General features: G+C 40.2%; 1 protein-coding gene across 2 annotated transcripts in view; it reads left to right on the top strand.

Annotated features, from left to right (window-relative positions):
* Window positions 1-20,890, top strand: part of MYPN (myopalladin) — a 288,939-nt gene that overhangs the window by 231,899 nt on the left and 36,150 nt on the right. For both annotated transcript variants that reach the window (XM_069753441.1, XM_069753440.1), the window contains 5 exons: window positions 11,007-11,182; window positions 11,690-11,741; window positions 14,627-14,729; window positions 20,207-20,272; window positions 20,735-20,876. In XM_069753441.1, coding sequence (XP_069609542.1) covers window positions 11,007-11,182; window positions 11,690-11,741; window positions 14,627-14,729; window positions 20,207-20,272; window positions 20,735-20,876 — 539 coding nt within the window. The remainder of the gene's footprint in view (window positions 1-11,006; window positions 11,183-11,689; window positions 11,742-14,626; window positions 14,730-20,206; window positions 20,273-20,734; window positions 20,877-20,890) is intronic.

Genomic DNA, 20,890 nt, shown 5'->3' with positions numbered 1-20,890 from the left:
GGATAGCAGTGTTGAGTCTCATTTTTTTGTGGTTTCCTTAGCAGAAATAACTTGCTACTTAAACTGGATCTCACATGCAACTTTTGCAAAGCATCCCACATTCTTATGACACTGTTCTTATGCCTTCTGTGGATCACCTGTTCATCTTTCACTAGTAAGAATATAGTGGCTCTTGCCTTTCTATTTCCACGATAGGATATGAAGTGTTGGTTTATTGTCAATGTGTTTCAGAGTCACATTGACTCCTTCTTCAGGACAGCCACACATATAAGAGTCTTTTTTTCCTCCCATTCCCGACAATCTGTGGCCTGCTAGCTACTTGTATACAGGGCATGAGAACCTCGGAAAGATTCCTTTGATTAGTCTTTTCACCAGTTCAGCTCAACCAGCAAGTACTCAGATCTCATTTACTTGGTATATACAGAAACCATTACTACGTCATCACAACATGTATACCTATAATAAATTGTACGAGTCAAACCTCAAAGTACAAATAATACCAAACTTTATTAAGGTTAAAACACAACAAAAGACAACAATGATGGTGATAAATAGCAATGATCAGGCACCATAGACCTGAGGCACGCTTGTCATAATTATCCTTACTGCCACATTATATAGCTCTCCCGTAGATTAACAATTCGTTGCGCCAAGTGACATGATAATCCTACATCCCATAGTTCACTATCACAAATGTGGCATAAAAAGACATACATAGTAAGTCACGCACTACATTACCTCAGGTCTGATGGTGCCAGACCCCCTACGCGCGTTTTGGCCACGTGTGCCTTCTTCCGGGGGCGTGGCATCATCAGATCACAAGCCAGATTAAATACTACTGCCGTCCAATCATACATAATTAAAATACACCACGTGATATGGCCGCCTCCCTGGTGCGGCGCATGCGCCGACCGCCGCCAAGAGGCCCGAGTCATCCATGGCGTCATCAGATAGCCACATCCATGCGAACGCCCCTCAAGGCGGTCACATGAGCGCAGGATCCGATGGAGACACCAGTGAATAACGCACAGCCCAGTGACGGAGGACGCGCACAGAAGGAGACCACACACGGGGAAAGCCACCATAGATACTGCAGGTAATAATACACTTCATAATTCTATCCCAAGCATTGCATAATGAAACCGGACAAAGATAAATCACACTAATATCATTATATACATACATTGAAAATGTGCAATCCGCAAAAATAATAAAAATAAATAATCGTGACACACAATAAAAGTGCAATATAAATACCCTCGTTATTATAATATACAAAAATTAAACTAATATCACAATACAAATACGAGCAATAAAATACCCTATTTATAACAAACACAGAAATATACAATATAAATTATTATATTCAATTACATGATAAACACTTATCAACATATACATGTGTTATAATATATATAAAGTGCTTTTCGCCTGAAAGGTGCATAAAGTAGAAGAATCTTCCTTTACTCGTCTGACTTCATTCCAACACTCATAAAGAGGAAAAAAACATAATGGAGGCTGAAAGATAACAAAATAGCATTAAAATCAGCATTAAAAACAAAACATATAAAATCCAATGAAACACACACTCTAAAAAGTAACCATATTAAAGAAAAGGTGCAAAGCTCAGAGTCTCATTTAAACCGTCGGGTTTTAAGGTCCGGAGTTCCCAGATCCAGCGGGATTTCTTTTGAGCTAAAATTTTGCTTACATTACCCCACCGCGGATTTAAAGGGATACAGTCAATCCCCTTAACCCGCAAGAGAGAGGGATCACTTGCATGAAACTAGTGCCTAGGGATACTTTTTAATACATCCAAATTTTCTTCTTCCTTACCAGCAAGGATGTCTGTCACGTGTTCTCTAATTCGTATCTTCAAGGCTCTTGTGGTCAACCCCACATAAATTTTCGTACATGTACAATACGCATAATAAACTACTGCAGTAGTAGTACACGTTATTGTATGCGTAATTTTAAAGTTACGTCCGTCAGAAGATACAAATTCAGCTGCTGTATCCATGTTGGGACACGCCACACACTTCCCCCATGGTTTGCAACCCCATGGGGACCTCAGTTGTTGCCTTTGTGGCGCAAATAATGGACGCTCTTTTGGAATGTACAGACTCCTGACTAACATATCCCTTAAACTCTTAGATCTTCGTGCGGTGAGTGAGGGTTTCTGCGACAGATACTGTTTAAGCACTGGATCTGCCAACAAAACCGGCCAATGTTTCGCCACACTTTCAAATAGTTTACCCCACTGGGAATTATAGGTTGTCACAAGCCTTACCTGATTAGTTGCAGCTTTTTTAACAGGCGAGTAAATAAGTTGGTGATGGTCCATATTTCTAGTACGATTGTATGCTCATTTTATACTTCTTCGGCTGTAACCCCTCTCCAAAAATCTTGCCTTCATTTCCAGTGCACGATTTTCAAAATCCTCCATAGTGGAACAAATTCTTCTGATCTGAAGAAACTGGCCATATGGTACTGCATTGATTACATGAGAGGGGTGAGAGGAGCTGGCATGTAAGACTGAATTTACCGCAGTATCCTTACGGAAGGCATCGGAGATTAGGAGACTGTTGGGGTCTCTTTTGACCAAAACATCTAGGAATTCAATCTGCTCAAAACTGTGCTTAAACGTTAAATGAATATTATAGTCATTGTTGTTCAAATTCTGAAAAAAAGTATCAAGCTCGGAAGGTGTACCACGCCAGATCAAAAATATATCATCGATGTAGCGGGTCCAAAATATGACCCGCTCCATCGATGTACCCTGATCTGACGTGACTAGATCCCTCTCCCACAGCCCCAGGAATACATTTGCATACGAGGGCGCACAAGCTGCCCCCATCGCAGTACCCTGGAGCTGTAGGTAGAGGGATCCATTGAAAATAAAAAAGTTATGAGTTAAAAGAAATTGTAATAAGTTCACCAAAAAATCAATTTCCTCCCTCGAAAAATTGGTCATAGCTAGAAAAATAGATACCGCCCTCAAGCCATCCTGGTGACGAATGTTTGTATATAGCGACTCAACGTCGCAAGTCACCAATAGCATATCCTCATCTATATGCACCGAGTCTATTTTCTTCAGAAAGTCAGACGTATCCTGAGTAAAAGAAGGGATGGCTTCCACCAATGGCTTGAGGAACATATCTATTACCGTATTTATCACCATCATTGTTGTCTTTTGTTGTGTTTTAACCTTAATAAAGTTTGGTATTATTTGTACTTTGAGGTTTGACTCGTACAATTTATTATAGGTATATAGATCTGTTTGTATGGGACCGGTATGGTTTAAGTATCTCCTGACTGTCACAGGGGTTAATTTTTATTAACCCTGTGTTTTGTATGTCCAAATTGGTAATTGTCATCACAACATGGAGAATTACAGGAAGATCAAAACAAACTACAAAAGTCATACAATGAGGAGTATATGGTTTAAGAAAAAATATTCTTATTAATTACACATAATAGATAATAAATACAAACTATACCATAGAAAAATAGTAAGGTGCATAAGGATGGAAATATAGGACCACTGGTGCCAGACACTCATCAGTAGTCTGTATAATAGTCTGTATTAAATAGGCAGAGGCGCTGATTCAATAAGGTAAAAAATTAAGGTGCATCTAACATCATGGTCTTAGAATAAAGATACTCATTGCTAAGAACAGCGCTTACCAATGAATGCGGAGGGTGGTTGGCATCGGGCTGGATCCTGAGAGCCTCTTTGTCCTCTTTGCTCTCTAGTTGGAGTTGGTTATTTCCCTGGCTTGGGGTCTATTTGGCACAATTTATTGTTATTTTTTGAAGAAATTTTTTGAAGAAATTATGTTGTCTGGTACTGTTCTCAAAAGTCATACAATATAGTCTAGAACACAACGCAATTTAATGTCTGCTAAACTGAGTCATGGTATAAGCCTGCAGCTGTTGTGTTCTCCAACACTCTAACCCTCCTGCTGCTAATATTCACGAATATCAAGCACACACAATGGAGAGGGCTCTAGTGATAGGCTCCCATTGAAGGTGAAAGGGTATGATTTATCACAATAAGGCTATGTTTACATGCAGCTTTTTTTGCAGCTTTCTTATGCAAACAAGCTGTGTTTTGCAATACAAGCAAAAGCTATGAGATTTAAAAAATCCCATGTACATGCTAGTTTTTTCCTGACTGCATTTGTGAACTGCAGCATTTTTAAAACCTGCAGGATGTCAATTTTTCTGCAGCATTTTTTCACCCATAGAAAGTAATGAGAAAGTGCAAACAACACAGCAGAAAGGTTTTGCTGCATTTTTGCTGTTTTTGCTGAATAAAACTAACTTTATTAGACATGTACTGTAGGTAAATCACACATGTAATTCCACAAAAAAAAAGCTGTAAAAACACTGCAAAGATGCATCAAAACCTGCACTTTGAAAGCAGTGCTTTTATTGGAAAGAGAGGACGAGATTTTTGAACGTGCAGTTTGAAGGACAGGGCAGAGTCAAGAGTTATTCCGAGGCAGCGGATTTCGTGTGGGAGAGAGAGTGATATGCCATTTACCATAATAGATAGAGGAGATTACATAGAAAAAACCTGCTGACAGATTCCCTCTAAAGGGTATATGGATATCTTGGTTCTGTATTCTATGAACCAGAGAAACAGTAATTTCCCTAGCAGTATTGGCAACAGGAGAAATGTAGTATCAATGCATTTAAATGGTTGCAGTGCAATACTACATTTCTCTCTTTACCATTGTTGATGGGGAAATTACTGGTCATACCCAGTTTACTCCTCCAGAATTTTACTGAGGATTAGAAAAGCCAGACCATGGGGTGGGTTCATTCTAAGGAGGGATTTTCCAGTTGTGACAACCTCTTTAAGGGTATGTGTCCACGTTCAGCATTACATCCGGATTAGCTGCAGATTGAACGCTGCGTAGAGCCGCAGCGTTCAACCCGCAGCATCCAGATGTTACAGCATAGTGGAGGGGATTTTATGAAATCCCATCTCCACTATGCATGTGAACACGCATCCGGCGGCCCTGCGTTAACGGATATGCAGCGCATCTGTTTATACCGAAAAATGTCTGTTTACCTTGCGGCGACGCTCCGTCGCCGCAAGGTAAATCACAGGGCCCTATGTATGGGGTGCGGAGATCCCGGATGTGTGCAATGATTACATCCGGAATCACCACGCGTACAGAAGGGGGCGGCGCTTTGGGCGGAGCGGGTTTTCCGCTCCGTCCAAAGCGCCGTGATTACAGACTGTGGACACATACCCTAATAGTCAGTGTTTACCTACACAAAAGCTTCCAAGTAGCAGCTAAACCAACAGAGATGATTGAAAGTCAGTTTAGTAATTAATGTGCTCAAAACATGCGCTATGCGATAAACTGCTGCGTCAACAGGAGACAGCACACAAATAAATCAAAGCCTGCTGTAATTAGATACTAATATATGGAACGTTTGTGCAGTCTTCAAATAACAAGTCTAATTAGTTGTGTTGTACTGTCCAACAGATATCCATATTTCTGGGATGTGTGGCTAGAGTGCAGTTCTACAGTAATGATATCAATATCAAAGTACATGTTGCATACAATATAGTATCCACTCACCAACATGTTTTAAAACTTGTCTGATATTTTATTATTTTGTTTCTTTAAAGGAGTTGTCCACCTTCAGGGAAAATATTTTTAAAAAATGCATTCCTTTGTGTTAAAAATAATTTTTGCAATGTTTTTCAGTTAGGTTTCCTCAATTTTTGTGCACCATTTGGCATTTACAGGCTTTTTGTTTCACTGCTTATTAAACTTTGATATGGTCTGTAATCATAAATCAGTCTGAGAAGAACTCAGAAGCCAGATAAGAGTTACAAACTCTCCAGTAAGACCATTAGAACAAGCTCTGTGACTGATTCTCAATTACCGTATCTCGTTCTGCAGCCAGCAAAAAACAGCACAGAGGCTGTAGAAGACAAACGTAAAATATTTTTAGTAATTGCTAAAATGACTTTTAGATGCAAATTCATGCATTGAAGTGAAAAAAGAAATTGTTTTCACAGGTGGAAAGCTCTTTTAAGTCTGTGTTAGGCCTCCTTCATATAAAACATGTAAAAGTTTGGTCACCCCTGGTCAAAATTACTGTTATTGTGAACACTTAAGCAAGTTGAAGGTGAAATGATCTCTAAAAGGTATAAATTTGCAGATTACACATTTCCTTTGTATTTTAGGGGTACCAATTTTTTTTTTATTTATATTCATTTTTTACATTTAAAAAATTGCAAAAAAGAAAATGGGCCGATGCAAAACTTTGGGCACCGTGCATGGTTATTTCCTAGAAGCATCCCATCTTGCAAGTGTCACAGCTTGTAACGCTTTTGTAGCCAGCAAAGAGTCGTTAAATTATACTTTTAAAGAGTCTTTAACTTCTTCCTTGGAAAATTCTTCCACTTCTGTGAAATTCCTGGTTCGTCTTGCATTCATTGCTATTTTGAGGTCTAGCCACAGATTTTTAATGATGTTCACATCAGGGAACTGTGAGGGCCATTGCAAAACCTTCAGCTTGCGCCTTTTGATGTATTGTAGTGTGGATTTTGATGTGTGTTTAGGATCATTATCCATTCATAGAAGCCTTTTTTCAGCTTCTCCTTTTTTACAGATGGTGTTATGTTTGCATCAAGAATTTGTTGAAATTTCATTGAATCCATTCTTTTCTCTACCTGTGAAATGTTCCCCGTTCATTCGGTTGCATTATAACCCCAGAGCATGATTGATCCACTCACATGCTTAGCAAGATGTTCTTATCCTGAAATTCTGTGCCCTTTTTTCTCCACACATACCTTTGATCATTGTGGCCAAAGAGTTCCATTGTAACCTCATTGGTCCACAGGGCTTGATTCAAAAATGCATCAGGCTTATTTAGATTCTTTTGCATACTGATGATGCTAAATGTTATGGTGAGGATGCAGGAGAGGTTCTCTTCTAATGACTCTTCCATGAAGGCCATATGTGTCCAGGTGTCTCTGAACAGTAAAACAATGTAGCACAACTCCAGAGTTTGCTAAATCTTTATGAAGGTCTTTGATGGTCCAGCAGGGATTCTGATTTGTTTCTCTAACAATCCTACGAGCAGCTCTCGCTGACATATTGCTTGGTCTTCCAGACCTTTATTTTGACCTCCACTATTCCTGTCTACTGCCATGTTTTTAATTACATTTCCAACTGATCAAAGGGCAACATGAAAATGCTTTGCTATCTTCTTGTAGCCTTCTCTGGATTTGTGGGCCTCCACCATGTTCATTTTCAGAGTTCTTGGCAGCTGCTTAGAAGAACCCATGGCTTCTGTTTATTGGCACAAGGTTGGAGGAGGATCTGTTTTTTATAAAGTTTGGAAATTTTAATCACCTGGCCTTTTCTAACATTGATAGTGAACAAGTCATAACCCTAACAGGCTAATTAATGGGGTAGTCTGGTCAAAACCGATAATTCTACAGTCACTCTGTGTGATTTCAGCCTTATTGATCCCCCCAGTGCACACACTGTGCGCTGCGGGGATTCATCGGATTCAGAAGTGGGAACGGAGGGTATGTATGAGTTATACATATCCCCGGCCAGTGGGCACGCCCCTTGCTTTCCATACACTTGTATGGAGCAAAGCTGTGCCTTCTAGTTGGAGATGCCAACTGGTTGTCTGAATCACTGCCTCGGCTCAATACAAGTGTATGGAGAGAGGCCACACCCACTGGCCAGGGGGTATGTGTAACTCATACATACCCTTCATTTCAGAGTCTGAAACTGGTGAATCCCTGCAATGCACAATGCGTGTGCTGGGGGAATTCATAAGACTTCATGCAGTTTTGACCAGACAACCCCTTTAAGATCTGAAACCTTGGTCTAAGTTATCTGAGCACACAAATCGATTGGGAAACTTATTTTTATTCTAAGATCGATTCATTAAAATTTACTTTACTAGTGGGAAAACCCCTTTAGCATTCGGCATTGGAGTCAGGTGGAAGGAAGGGAGACACCTAGAGGACATAAATTTAGAGAAGTTTTTAACTCAAAAACAAAATTTTTGTTACTGAGTGTTACATTTCTAATAGTGATTACAATAGCAATCTAATAAGTATAAGTTTAAGTTTAGTAAGTGGCCATTGTCAATGGGTGCTACTGTTCCCTCTGAGCAGTCAATGGAAATTTTGTTCAATACGTCCTCAACAATGATGGGCGAACCCGTGGATGTTTGGGTCCAGCCGAACATTTAAAAAAAGTTTGGTTCGGGTACCAGAACGGAACCCAAACTGAAAGCCGGACCGGGGCTCGAGCATCCGGTGTTTCCTATGCTGTCACATGTGTGACAGTGTGAGAAACACTGGCTCTGATCGGCAGTAACCTTTCAAGTTACCATTGGTCAGAGCACTGCAGTTCCCACACTGTCATACAGATGACAGCATGCGAGCCAGCAGTTGTGACCGGCAGTAAAAAGGTTACTGTCAGTCACAGGCATCGGCTGATGAGAGTACTACTCTCATCATAGTATGTCTCGCTGATAGCCGTGAGACAATGTGTACAATGATGAGAGTATTCATCAGCTGGCACCTGTGCAATAAATAAATCAATTTAAAAATTGTGTGGGGAGTCGGGGCCCGTATATTTTTGATAACCAGCAACGTTAACACTGATAGCTGAGGGCTGCAGCTCGCAGCTGTCAGTTTTGCCTGAGCCGGTTAGCCAAAATATAGGGGATTCCACAACATTTAAAAAAATATATTTATTGCACAGGTGCTGGCTTATGAATACTTTCATCATTGTGTGCCTGCTCTCGCTGCTATCAGCGAGACCTGGTGTATGATAATACGAGTAGTACTCTAATCATCCAACGCCTGTAACCGGCGGTAACCTTTTTTCTGCTAGTCACAGCTGCTGACTCACACACTGTCATCTGTATGACAGCATGGGAGCCCCAGGGCTCTGACTGACGGTAAGGAACTTACCGCTGATCAGAGATGGTGTTTCTCGCATTGTCACACAGATGACAGTGTGGGAATCATCGGATGTTCAGGCTGCCAAACCCAAATAGTAACACGGACTTTAAGGAGAATTCGGTTTTCGGGGTACATGCACAGACACTAGTGTGTTCGGTACAGACCCCAAACTTTACCATTCGGGTTCACTGATACCTAGTCCTCAAAGGAATGTACTATATTAGTCTCTCTCTACTAAGTGGTCCAGTTGACTTTTGTAACATTAATTCAGTTGTCCAAATGACATTTAAAAATGCCTAAAAACAATTATGACCAGCAGCCCATGTTGTGTCAATGAAATGTGTCCAGGATTTCCCTGACAGACAAGACCTACTTAACATTCCATTATTGGATCAGTTGTGAGGGTTTTTAGTTATACCTAGCAAATCACTCTTTGATAAAATGCTGGCTGAAGGTTTATAAGCGTGTTGCAAGAAGGACCTTAACTGTCTCAAAAACATACTGAGATGCTATGGATCATTCCAGTGTGTTTGCACATGTGTTTCTCCAGCACTGAAGGTATACCGGTATGTGTGTTTCTCCAGCACTGAAGGTGTACCTGTATGTGTGTTTCTCCAGCACTGAAGGTGTATTCTATGTGTGTTTTCAGTACTGTGGATGTGTGTATGTATGTGTGTGCCCAGCACTCAAGGTGTGTGTATGTGTAAGATGACACTCAAATCTACCTCTCTGGCCCAGACGTCACCTCTCTGCTGTACAGAATCCCGGAGTGTCTATCAGCCATATCCTCCTTCTTCTCCTCTCCCTTCCTAAAACTCAATGTGGACAAATCTGAACTCATCATCTTTCCTCCATCTCACAGATCTTCCTTACCTGACCTATCTATCACAATTAACGACATTACGCTTTCCCCTGTATTGGAAGTCCGGTGCCTCGGAGTAACCTTTGACTCTGTCCTGTCCTTCATACTGCACATCCAAGCTCTTTCCACCTCCTGTCGCCTTCAGCTCAAACATATCTCCAGAATCCGTTGTTTCCTCAACTCTCAATCTACTAAAATGCTTGTACATGCCCTCATCATCTCCCGCCTCGACTACTGCAACATCCTTTTCCGTGGCCTCCCTGCTAACACCCTTGCACCTCTCCGGTCCATCCTTAACTCTGCTGCCCGATTAATTAATCTCTCTCCTCGCTACTCCTCCGCTTCCCCCCTCTGCAAATCTCTTCACTGGCTCCCATTCCCTCAGCGTATCCAGTTCAAATTACTAATACTGACCTACAAAGCCATCCACAACCTGTCTCCTCCATATATCTCTGAACTAGTCTCCCGATATCTTCCCTCACGTGATCTCCGGTCCTTCGTAGACCTCCTTCTCTCCACACTTATTCGCTCCTCACCCAACCGCCTCCATGACTTCTCCATGACTTCTCCCGAATATCCCCCATTCACTGGAATTCTTTGCCCCAACACGTCCGACTATCAACCACATTCAGATCCTTCAGATGGAACCTGAAAGCCCACCTCTTCAGGAAAGCTTAAAGCCTGCACTGACCCCGCTGCCTCCTCATAACTTCCGGAGCTACTGCCTCACCAACACTGAAGCTGCTGCAACCCTAAACTTATACCGCATGGGCAGGGTCCTCTCCCCTCTGTATCAGTCTGTCATTGTTAGTTTGCTTACTGTATGTGATATCTGTAACTTGTATGTAACCCCTTCTCATGTACAGCACCATGGAATCAATGGTGCTATATACATAAATAAATAATAATAATAATAATAGGTAAATTAAACTGTGGCCAAGATTTGAGTGGAATATATATTTGTGATATATAAATAATAAGAAGTAAATACATTAATACTTTTACATACATCCCCTCGATCACAGTCTGCTTATTCATACTGATTGTCAGCAAAGACACTGCAGCATTTCAACATATTACCACTGCTAAGGGAAAAAATGGATGTTGTCATATATCTTAAGTTATGTAATAATATAAGAATAAGAACATGTATTGCTTGTTTTCATGTTGCAGGTGGTACTGCGAAGGAAAGGAACTTGAAAACTCTCCATATATACAAATCCAGAGAACAGGAGATTTGGACACCTTAGTTATTACAGAGGCTTTTGAAGAAGACACAGGACGTTACTCTTGCTTTGCTTCCAATATCTATGGAACAGACTCAACATCTGCAGAGATATATGTAGAAGGTAATATGATGCATAGATATTATGTATGCCGATCAAATGAATCAAGCGACACACATAGTTAAGGCTACAGACAGATATGTATAATGTGAGGTAATGTACATAAGTCCATAGACAATTCCTAGAATAGGTTAAATATAGACAATGGTTGAATACAACAGAAATAGGCAAGGTTATCAGGGAACACACACTGTGACGCAATTCTCTAGATAAGATCACATTTCACTTTCCATGCAATGAGTGAACAATAGGTAATTTCAATTGTTTAACGAGGTTATTCACACAATAACACGTGCTCCGGAAATCTCGAGCAACGAGTATACTCGCTCATCACTAGTGCACACCCATCAACACTGAAACAATGGAGAATTTTTCAGTATGATACATGTGAGGTCAGTGGACAGTCAGAACACAAACTTAGAATATGATGAGATTACTCCATCATGACCCAGACACCTCAAGAATTATGTCCTAAAATGTGCTATAGTCACTTTCTTTTTTTCTGGTCAGGTGCATCTTCATCGGAGTCTGAAGGTGAAACCAGCAAGACTGACATGGATCAGTACGTATGTGTTGTTCAGAGTCATTTTGCACAATATTATTTTATTTTATGAAGGTTCTCCAATGATATATAACATTTAGACTTTCCTCAGTCATTTTTAAAACTACATTATTAAAGAAAAAAATCCCTGTGTCAGTCTGGATGCCATCGTCTAGTCTCAGCCAAAAATGTCTACAAGCTTTGGTGGCTCATATCAATATAGAGAATATGCAGGTCTACCTATAAAAGTCCAATTTTTGTCAGATTTTTCCCTTTAAATGATTGAGAATGTAATTTATTCTTGATAAAATAGTGCGGACAAATCTTTTTTTTTGCTCAGAGCAAGTTTTATCAGGATGAGAAAATACATCTTCATTTTTACTGATCACATTTTTTAATGTTAAAGGGGTTGTCCATGTAAAACAATCTATCACCTATTCAGAGGAAAGGTAGAATCTTGCTGGTTAATGGGTATCCTTCTGCAGCATCCCGCGCTAATCGGCAAGTTGGGTCATTTTAATTTTAATTTCCGACAGGGAACTTTGATTCCCATTGCAAAATGGCTTGTCATGTTAGACACATTCATTCCCTGTGGAGCTGCGGGAAAAAACTAAGCGTGTCGCTTGGCAGCCCCATAGACAATTAATGGGTCGGCGACCAAGTATGTGTAATGTTGCTCCATAAATTTCCCTGTTCTCCCAAACGTTACAGGTCCCAGCGATCAGAACACCACTGGATAGGTGATAACTTGTTTTTACTGGACAGCCCCCTTAAATAAGATTATCGATTCAAGAAATAATTTTCAACAGTCCTTGAAATCCAGCCATTGTTTTCAAGTTTTCAAACAGGTGGACGGTCAAACAAATTGGAACTTGCTTTTATTTATTTTTTTACTTTACTGAATTTAAAGACTAAAACATTTTGTCATCATGATGGTTTTTTTTTTGTATATATTTTAAATAATATCTTTTTAGGGTTCAACTTTTTTCCTAATATAAAGTTCTACATCACTTGCTGGGGAAGTTAACTTCATACTGTTTTATTAATGCACAGTATTCAGTAAGCTCCTGAACTCCCTCTAGTGGTGGCTACTGGCATTCAAAATGTAAAGGCCTATTCCCATCATAGACATTTATGGCATATCCACCAGATACTCTGGGACCCAAACCTGTCTCCTGTCTAGAATGGAAAGGTGGCTGCACATGGGATCTATTCAATACACGTCTATAGAAGTTCTGAGAATTGACAAGACATGTTCACAGCTACCAAGAAATTAATACCTGTTTAATCCTTTTTGAAAGAGCTGGTTGCTAATTTTAATATCAGGTAGAAAATCTTTCACAAATGCGTATATAGTTATTCTGACACTGATTTTCAACGTTAATACACCTGTGTCATCAGGTATAAAATATCTATTTATTGATGTATGCAGCTTATTTTGTGACATCTGCCGATAGATCCACTTTAGTTAAGAATCAGTATTTACTTACAAGTCAAATAATGCAATGCTGATCTGTACTGCTACTAAATTTACAAGTTTCTGATAAGTAAAGTGAAATATATTGAGATATGAACCCTTTGGTAAGTGCACTACATACAGTGTCTGCTGCAGAATAGACATGTATTCCAATGTGTAGCACTACAGGTCAGTACTATGAATGTTTTAATGATGTCTGTTATACAAAGTGTATACTGTAGATTACAGACTGTTTATCTGAGGGAACCGCCATTTGTTTTGCATACAAACTAAAACTATGTGCAGGCGGTGCGATTTAAATGCCGGCACAGCCATCGAGTTTTCCCAGGTGAAGCTGCTTCAGGAAAACACCGGCAGTCGTGTTTCTGATGCAGCTTGCCGCAGTTCTTGCAGCGGTTCCACTGCCGTCATCTTTCACTCTATACCGCCAAACGAGTTGTCTGGCTTCTCAGCTCAAGTCTGCGGTCACTCTGTGTCACTCTATGTGACTGCAGACTTGTGAATACTCACAGTGCGCAGTGTGCACATTGTCAGGACTCTCTGGTGTCAGCACCAGGAGCAGATGGGCTTGTGACTGAAAGTATGTAATTTGCATACATGCAGCCACCTACCGACTAGACATGCACGGCATCGCTGAATACAAGTGAATTAGGTGAGGCTGGATGCGTCTAGTCGGAATGTGACTGGAGGTATGCAAATCACATACTTGCAGCCACATAACCACCCCCACTCCTAGCACTGACACCGGAGAATCCTGACAGTACGAATGCTGCGCGCTGTGAGGATTCACATGTCTGCAGTGACATATAGTGACTGCAGACTTGAGCTCCGAAGCCGGACAGCCCCTTTAAGGAAGCCGCCCGAAGAATGAGCATGTAACAGTTTTAGGGTTTCCGAACTCTGAAGCTGTTAAGGAAAGTGACATAAGACGGGAACTTGAGCACCCTAATTTAATTTTGACACTGCTGTGCACTATGTTGATTTTATGGGATGCTTTTGCGGCACTTTTTCAGGTGATTTCAGGTAGAATCCTGCTGAAAAATACCCTGTGTGCACATAGCCTTAAAAGAGGCTTTCAGTTTTCAGAAAACCTGTGTCCCCAGGCGCAGTATGTTGTAGAAACAAACTGTGTTATACCTACTCTCCTCAGGCTCAGCGTTCAGTCTCCTCTGCTGCTCTCAAGGTCTATTATTCTTGACAGCCCTGCAGTCAGTCAGTGAGCTTAGCGGCTCATGTCATCTGCACGGGCAGAGCTGCTGAGCTCACTGATTGGCTGCAGCGCTGTCAACATGACATCAGCAGGCTGTACTTGAGGTGGGTGAATAAAGCATAGGGTTTGTTTTTTTTTACAACAAACTGCGCCTGAGGACACAAATTACCTGAAAACAGAAAACCTTTTCAACATTGTCTTTTCTGTATTGCTGTGAAGGTCACAAAGTGAAAATTTGGCAGAGGAAGTGTCTGAACCTGCAGCCTCCCAAGAAATAAATGTTCCAATCACTGTTGTGCAGCAAGGTCAAGGAACACAACAGGTGAGAAAATATTCAATTTGATTGTTTCACTTATGTAATTCTTCATATTCCAATTGTAAAAATGTCTTAATCATCCAAATGACCTAAATAACAACATGGTTACTAATAAGACTCCATAAGACACTGCAGAAGAACAACCTGCGACATATTAGGTATGGCGATTGAGAGTATGTGCACATGACGTGTTTTTCAGGCGAGTACGCTCCGCAACCTGTTAGAAAAACATTTTAAAAAATGTTACCTGCTGTTCATATGTTCAGTCTTTTGAGCTTTTTTTAATCACTTTAATTTTGTAAAGACATAAAGTGGTGAAAAGAAGTAACCTGCTCATTCGTCTGTGCTGAAACTACTCTGTGGTTGATGCATACATGCTAAAAAGGCAAACGCTGGTGGCAAAGCTGCTGCTAAAAATGGCCAAAAATACACAAAAGGAGACTCCTCACTAAAAACAATATTGGAGTTTTCCTGAAGAGTCTTCGTCTTCCTGTAGCAAAGCTCAGCAGGCAGGTGTCTTGTGCACATACCCTAATGACGCATTCAGACGTCAGTTTTGCTTGTACGAGTGCTATCAGGGGTTTTCACGAATAGCATTCGTAACTATGATAGTCTATGGGCCTGTTCACATGTGGCCTGTCCACATGTCTGATTCTTTCCAATGACCGGGTGGTCCGTTTGATCCGATATCTGAGTGCAGTACAATTTTCAGGGACTGTCACAAACAAGAATGGGGAGAATCGTTTTTTCTCCATATGCAAAAAAATTAGATGGCATTCAGACCACACTCTGATCAAACTCTGATCAAATTAATCGGTACGTTTTTCTTGTAAAAAAAACGCCATGGGTTCCACTGAATTTTTGATAACTAGCCAGGCAAAACTAACAGCTGCGGGCTGCAAACCTCAGCTGTCAGCTTTAGCAAGGTTGGTTATCAAGAATGAAGGGGTCCCCTACTACATTTTTTTAGTTATTTACAGATATATGAAAAAGTTTGGGCACCCCTATTAATCTTAAGCTTAATGTTTTCTAAAAATTGTTTTTTTTTGCAACAGCTATTTCAGTTTCATATATCTAATAACTGTTGGACACAGTAATGTTTCTGCCTTTAAATGAGGTTTATTGAACTAACAGAAAATGTGCAATCTGCATTCAAACAAAATTTGACAGGTGCATAAGTATGGGCACCCTTATCATTTTCTTGTTTTAAATACTCCTACCTACTTTTTACTGACTTACACAACACCAAATAACGTATCCTATCGTGGTTAGCCAAACATAATATAAACACCTATAGGAAGAGGCACCACACAAAAGTAGACATATAAAAATTCCTTTATTAATAGCAACAAGACCACTAAGTGGTCATAAAATTGCCTAAACAGGCAAGAGGTGAGACAGAACAGACACAAGACAAATGGTGGACAGAAAACCTGGATACAACAATACAAAATTTATATATACAGTAAAAATAAAAATAATACACATATGGAGTATGAGTAAATAACCTCAAGCAGCAAGGCAGATATAGTGGAATACGGCAGAAAAAAATCAATAAGAAATGCTATAATAAATGCACAATACATAGAAAGTAACAGGGCATAATCCACCCATTGCACACAGACCCGATATGTACCATGTGGAAAGTAACAAGGCTAAAAAAGCCATATAGACAAGTCCGTGGGCAATAGAGAGGACGCCATGACCTTATATAAGTAAAACCACTAAAGGTGCCTAAGCGGCAAGTGTTATACCCACATGATGGAGAGGAACCAGGAGTCCACCACACCCGACGCGCGTTTCGCAAGGAAATGCTTTGTCAAGGGCATTCGTGACGAAGCATTTCCTTGCGAAACGCGCGTCGGGTGTGGTGGACTCCTGGTTCCTCTCCATCATGTGGGTATAACACTTGCCGCTTAGGCACCTTTAGTGGTTTTACTTATATAAGGTCATGGCGTCCTCTCTATTGCCCACGGACTTGTCTATACGGCTTTTTTAGCCTTGTTACTTTCCACATGGTACATATCGGGTCTGTGTGCAATGGGTGGATTATGCCCTGTTACTTTCTATGTATTGTGCATTTATTATAGCATTTCTTATTGATTTTTTTCTGCCGTATTCCACTATATCTGCCTTGCTGCTTGAGGTTATTTACTCATACTCCATATGTGTATTATTTTTATTTTTACTGTATATATAAATTTTGTATTGTTGTATCCAGGTTTTCTGTCCACCATTTGTCTTGTGTCTGTTCTGTCTCACCTCTTGCCTGTTTAGGCAATTTTATGACCACTTAGTGGTCTTGTTGCTATTAATAAAGGAATTTTTATATGTCTACTTTTGTGTGGTGCCTCTTCCTATAGGTGTTTATTTTTTTTACTGACTTAGTAAAGCACTTTTTTTTGGTTTTCTAACCTCATTGAGCTTTGAACTTCATAGCCAGGTGTATGCAATCATGAGAAAAGCTACTTAAAGTCGCCACTTGAAAGTTGTTCTCCTGTTTGAATCTCCTCTGAAGAGTGGCATCATGGGCTCCTCAAAACAACTGTCTAATGATCTGAAAACAAAGATTATTCAACATAGTTGTTCAGGGGAAGGATACAAAAAGCTGTCTCAGAGATTTAACCTGTCAATTTCCTCTGTGAGGAACATAGTAAGGAAATGGAAGAACACAGGTACAGTTCTTGTTAAGGCCAGAAGTGGCAGGCCAAGAAAAGCATCAGAAAGGCAGAGAAGAAGAATGGTGAGATCAGTCAAGGACAATCCTCATACCACTTCCAGAGAGCTGCAGCATAAACTTGCTGCAGATGGTGTCACTGTGCATCGGTCAACTATACAACGCACTTTGCACAAGGAGAAGCTGTATGGGAGAGTGATGCAAAAGAAGCTGTTTCTGCAAGCACGCCACAAACAGAGTCGGCTGAGGTATGCAAAAGCACATTTGGAGAAGCCAATTTCTTTTTGGAAGAAGGTCCTGTGGACTGATGAAACCAAGATTGAGTTGTTTGGTCATACAAAAAGGCGTTATGCATGGCAGCCAAAAAATACAGCATTCCAAGAAAAACACTTGCTACCCACAGTAAAATTTGGTGGAGGTTCCATCATGCTTTGGGGCTGTGTGGCCAATGCCGGCACCGGGAATCTTGTTAAAGTTGAGGGACGCATGGATTCCTCTCAGTATCAGCAGATTCTTGACAATAATGTTCATGAATCAGTGACAAAGTTGAAGTTACGCAGGGGATGGATCTTTCAGCAAGACAATGATCCAAAACACCGCTCCAAATCTACTCAGGCATTCATGCAGAGGAACAATTACACTGTTCTGGAATGACCATCCCAGTCCCCAGACCTGAATATCATTGAACGTCTGTGGGATCATTTGAAGAGGGCTGTACATGCTCGGCGACCATGAAACTTAACTGAACTGGAATTGTTTTGTAAAGAGGAATGGTCAAAAATACCTTCATCCAGGATCCAGGAACTCATTAAAAGCTACATGAAGTGACTAGAGGCTGTTATTTTTGCAAAAGGAGGATCTACTAAATATTAATGTCACTTTTCTGGTAGGGTGCCTATACTTATGCACCTGTCAAATTTTGTTTGAACGCAGATTGCACATTTTCTGTTATTACAATAAACCTCATTTCAAGGCAGAAACATTACTGTGTCCAACAGTTATTAGATATATGACACTGAAATAGCTGTTGCAAAAAAACCAATTTTTATAAAACATTAAGCTTAAGATTAATAGGATAGGGGTACCCAAACGTTTTCATATAACTGTAAATAAATAATTTAAAAAAACGGTCCCCCATTTTTTGACAACCAGCCAAGCTAAAGCAGACAGCTAGGGGCTAGTATTCTCAGGCTGGTAAGGGGCCATGGTTATTGGCCCCCCTCAGCCTAAAAATAGCAATCCACAGCCACCCAGAAAAGGCTCGTTCTACCATGGTTTTCAGCCTGGACGGTCGCTTTTTAGCACCATCAGGATTGAAAACGGTTTATGAAAGACATGGCTTATGGCATGTGACAGAACGATGGACAGGAGAGGAATATGGTTATTTTTTATTTTTGTTTTTTATAAGAGACCCTGGCTTCAGGGAAATGAGCGTCAGGTATGTTTACCATTTTTAAATAAAAAAGTAAAAGTGTGTTGTTTTTTTCAAATAAAATACTTTATTCTGGCTGTGTCTTTATTTACAATAAACTATAGGATTAGTAATGGATAGGTGACTTATAGATGCCTCTCCATTACCAAGCCGTGGGCATGATGTCACTGGACAATGCAAAGGTGACATGAACCCCAAAAATCTGAAATCCACTTTCCACTGCAAGAGGGCAAGTGGGAAGAGCCTGTCAGAGCACCAGAATTGGCGCATCTAATATATGCCCCTTTTCTGTGTGGCTCCAGGCCTCTATTTTTAGGCTAAAGGGGTCAATATCCATGGCCCCTTACCAGCCTGAGAATACCAGCCCCTAGCTGTCTGCTTTATCTTTGCTGGTTGTCAAAAATAGAGAGGGACCCCAAGCCATTGTTTTCATTAATTATTTAAATAATTTTAAAAAATGATGTGGGGACCCCTCTGTTCTTGATAACCAGCCTTGCTAACGCTGACGTCTGAAGGTTGTAGCCTGCAGCTGTCAGTTTTGCCTGGCTGGTTATGAAAAATACAGGTGAACCCACACCAGTTTTTTTTTAATTATTTATTTAGATTGCAGGCGCCAGCTGATGAATAATCTCATTAGCTGCCACCTGCTCTCACTGTTATTAGCTTTTTACCTCTGATCACGCTGTCAATTACCAGCATGGGAAATGCGGCTCTCTGACCCATGGTCATGCTATTCATGACAACGATCCAAAACACAAGGCCAAGTCGACCAGTCATTGGCTACAGCAGAGCAAAGTGGAAGTTCTGGAGTGCCCATCTCAGTCTCCTGACCTCAATATCATTGAGCCATGTTGGGGAAATCTCAAGCACGCAGTTCATGCTAGACAGCCCAGGAAATTATAGGAACTGGAGACTTTTTGCCAGGAAGAGTGGACAGCTTTACCATCTGAGAAAATAAAGAATCTCATCCACAACTACAACAAAATACTTCAAGCTGTCATTGATGTTAGAGGGGGAAAATACACGATATTAAGAAATAGGGTATGTAAACTTTTGATTAGGGTCATTTGGATATTTTGGGTTGTCATTATGACATAAAAAGAGAAAAACTGTAGTTTGACAATAAATGGCTTCACCCAACCACTAACCATGAGTGGAGAAAATGTTTTGGTGTTATCATTCATATTCTCTGAAAAAAGGCCAAGAAAGCAAAAATTCTGCCAGGGTATATAAACTTGTGATCACATCTGTATTTCTCTAAAGATATTGATGGCTATTAAAATGATGTTTGGTTTTAATATTTCACCAGTTAAAGAAAATGAATTTTTGCCCGTGAGAGGTAATATGTATATCTCATCTCTAAATCTTTCACAGAATTTGACTACATACCTACAAGGATTAGATGGAAGACCATTAATGGCTGCTCCTGTTTTTACAAAGGTGAAGTATCTATAGTCCCTAGGTTGTTACATAATTATCAACTTATAATTATAATTATTAATGAATTATTTCAAAAGTGAACGTCTACAGAATATAAAGCTTTAAAGGGAATCTGTAACCAGGTTTTTACTTGTAATCTGAGATCTACATAATGTAGCAGCAGATAACCTGTTTACAGTGATCTCATTTACTAGGCTGTGTTTTGCTGGTTCAATATAATCAGTGTTTTATCAGCAGAAGATTATCACTAGAGGACAAGGCGCCTCGTGAATCCTAGTTCATCCCCTCCTCTCAGATTACATAGCAAAAACCTGGGGACAGATTCCCTTTTAACGCAATATCATTAACGTTTTTAAAACAGGGCCTATCTACTGGTATTAATCATTGATTATTTTTACTGGTGTTATATTGATGACATTATGGAATTTTGTTTTATCTGTTGTATCCTCTAATTTTTTCTAGACATTGCAAGACATAACGTCTTCTGAGGGTCAGTTGGTTGTATTTGAAAGCCGAGTCAAGGGATCTCCTTCCCCAAAGGTAGAATGGTACAGAGAAGGAACATTGATTGAAGATTCGCCAGATTTTCGGATTTTACAGAAAAGTAATTTAATTCCT

This window comes from Ranitomeya imitator, chromosome 2, assembly GCF_032444005.1.
Source record: "Ranitomeya imitator isolate aRanImi1 chromosome 2, aRanImi1.pri, whole genome shotgun sequence".
In the NCBI taxonomy this organism is placed as follows: Eukaryota; Metazoa; Chordata; class Amphibia; order Anura; family Dendrobatidae; genus Ranitomeya; species Ranitomeya imitator.
The sequence above is the reverse complement of the archived record's forward strand: the minus strand, read 5'-3'. Positions and strand labels throughout refer to the sequence as shown.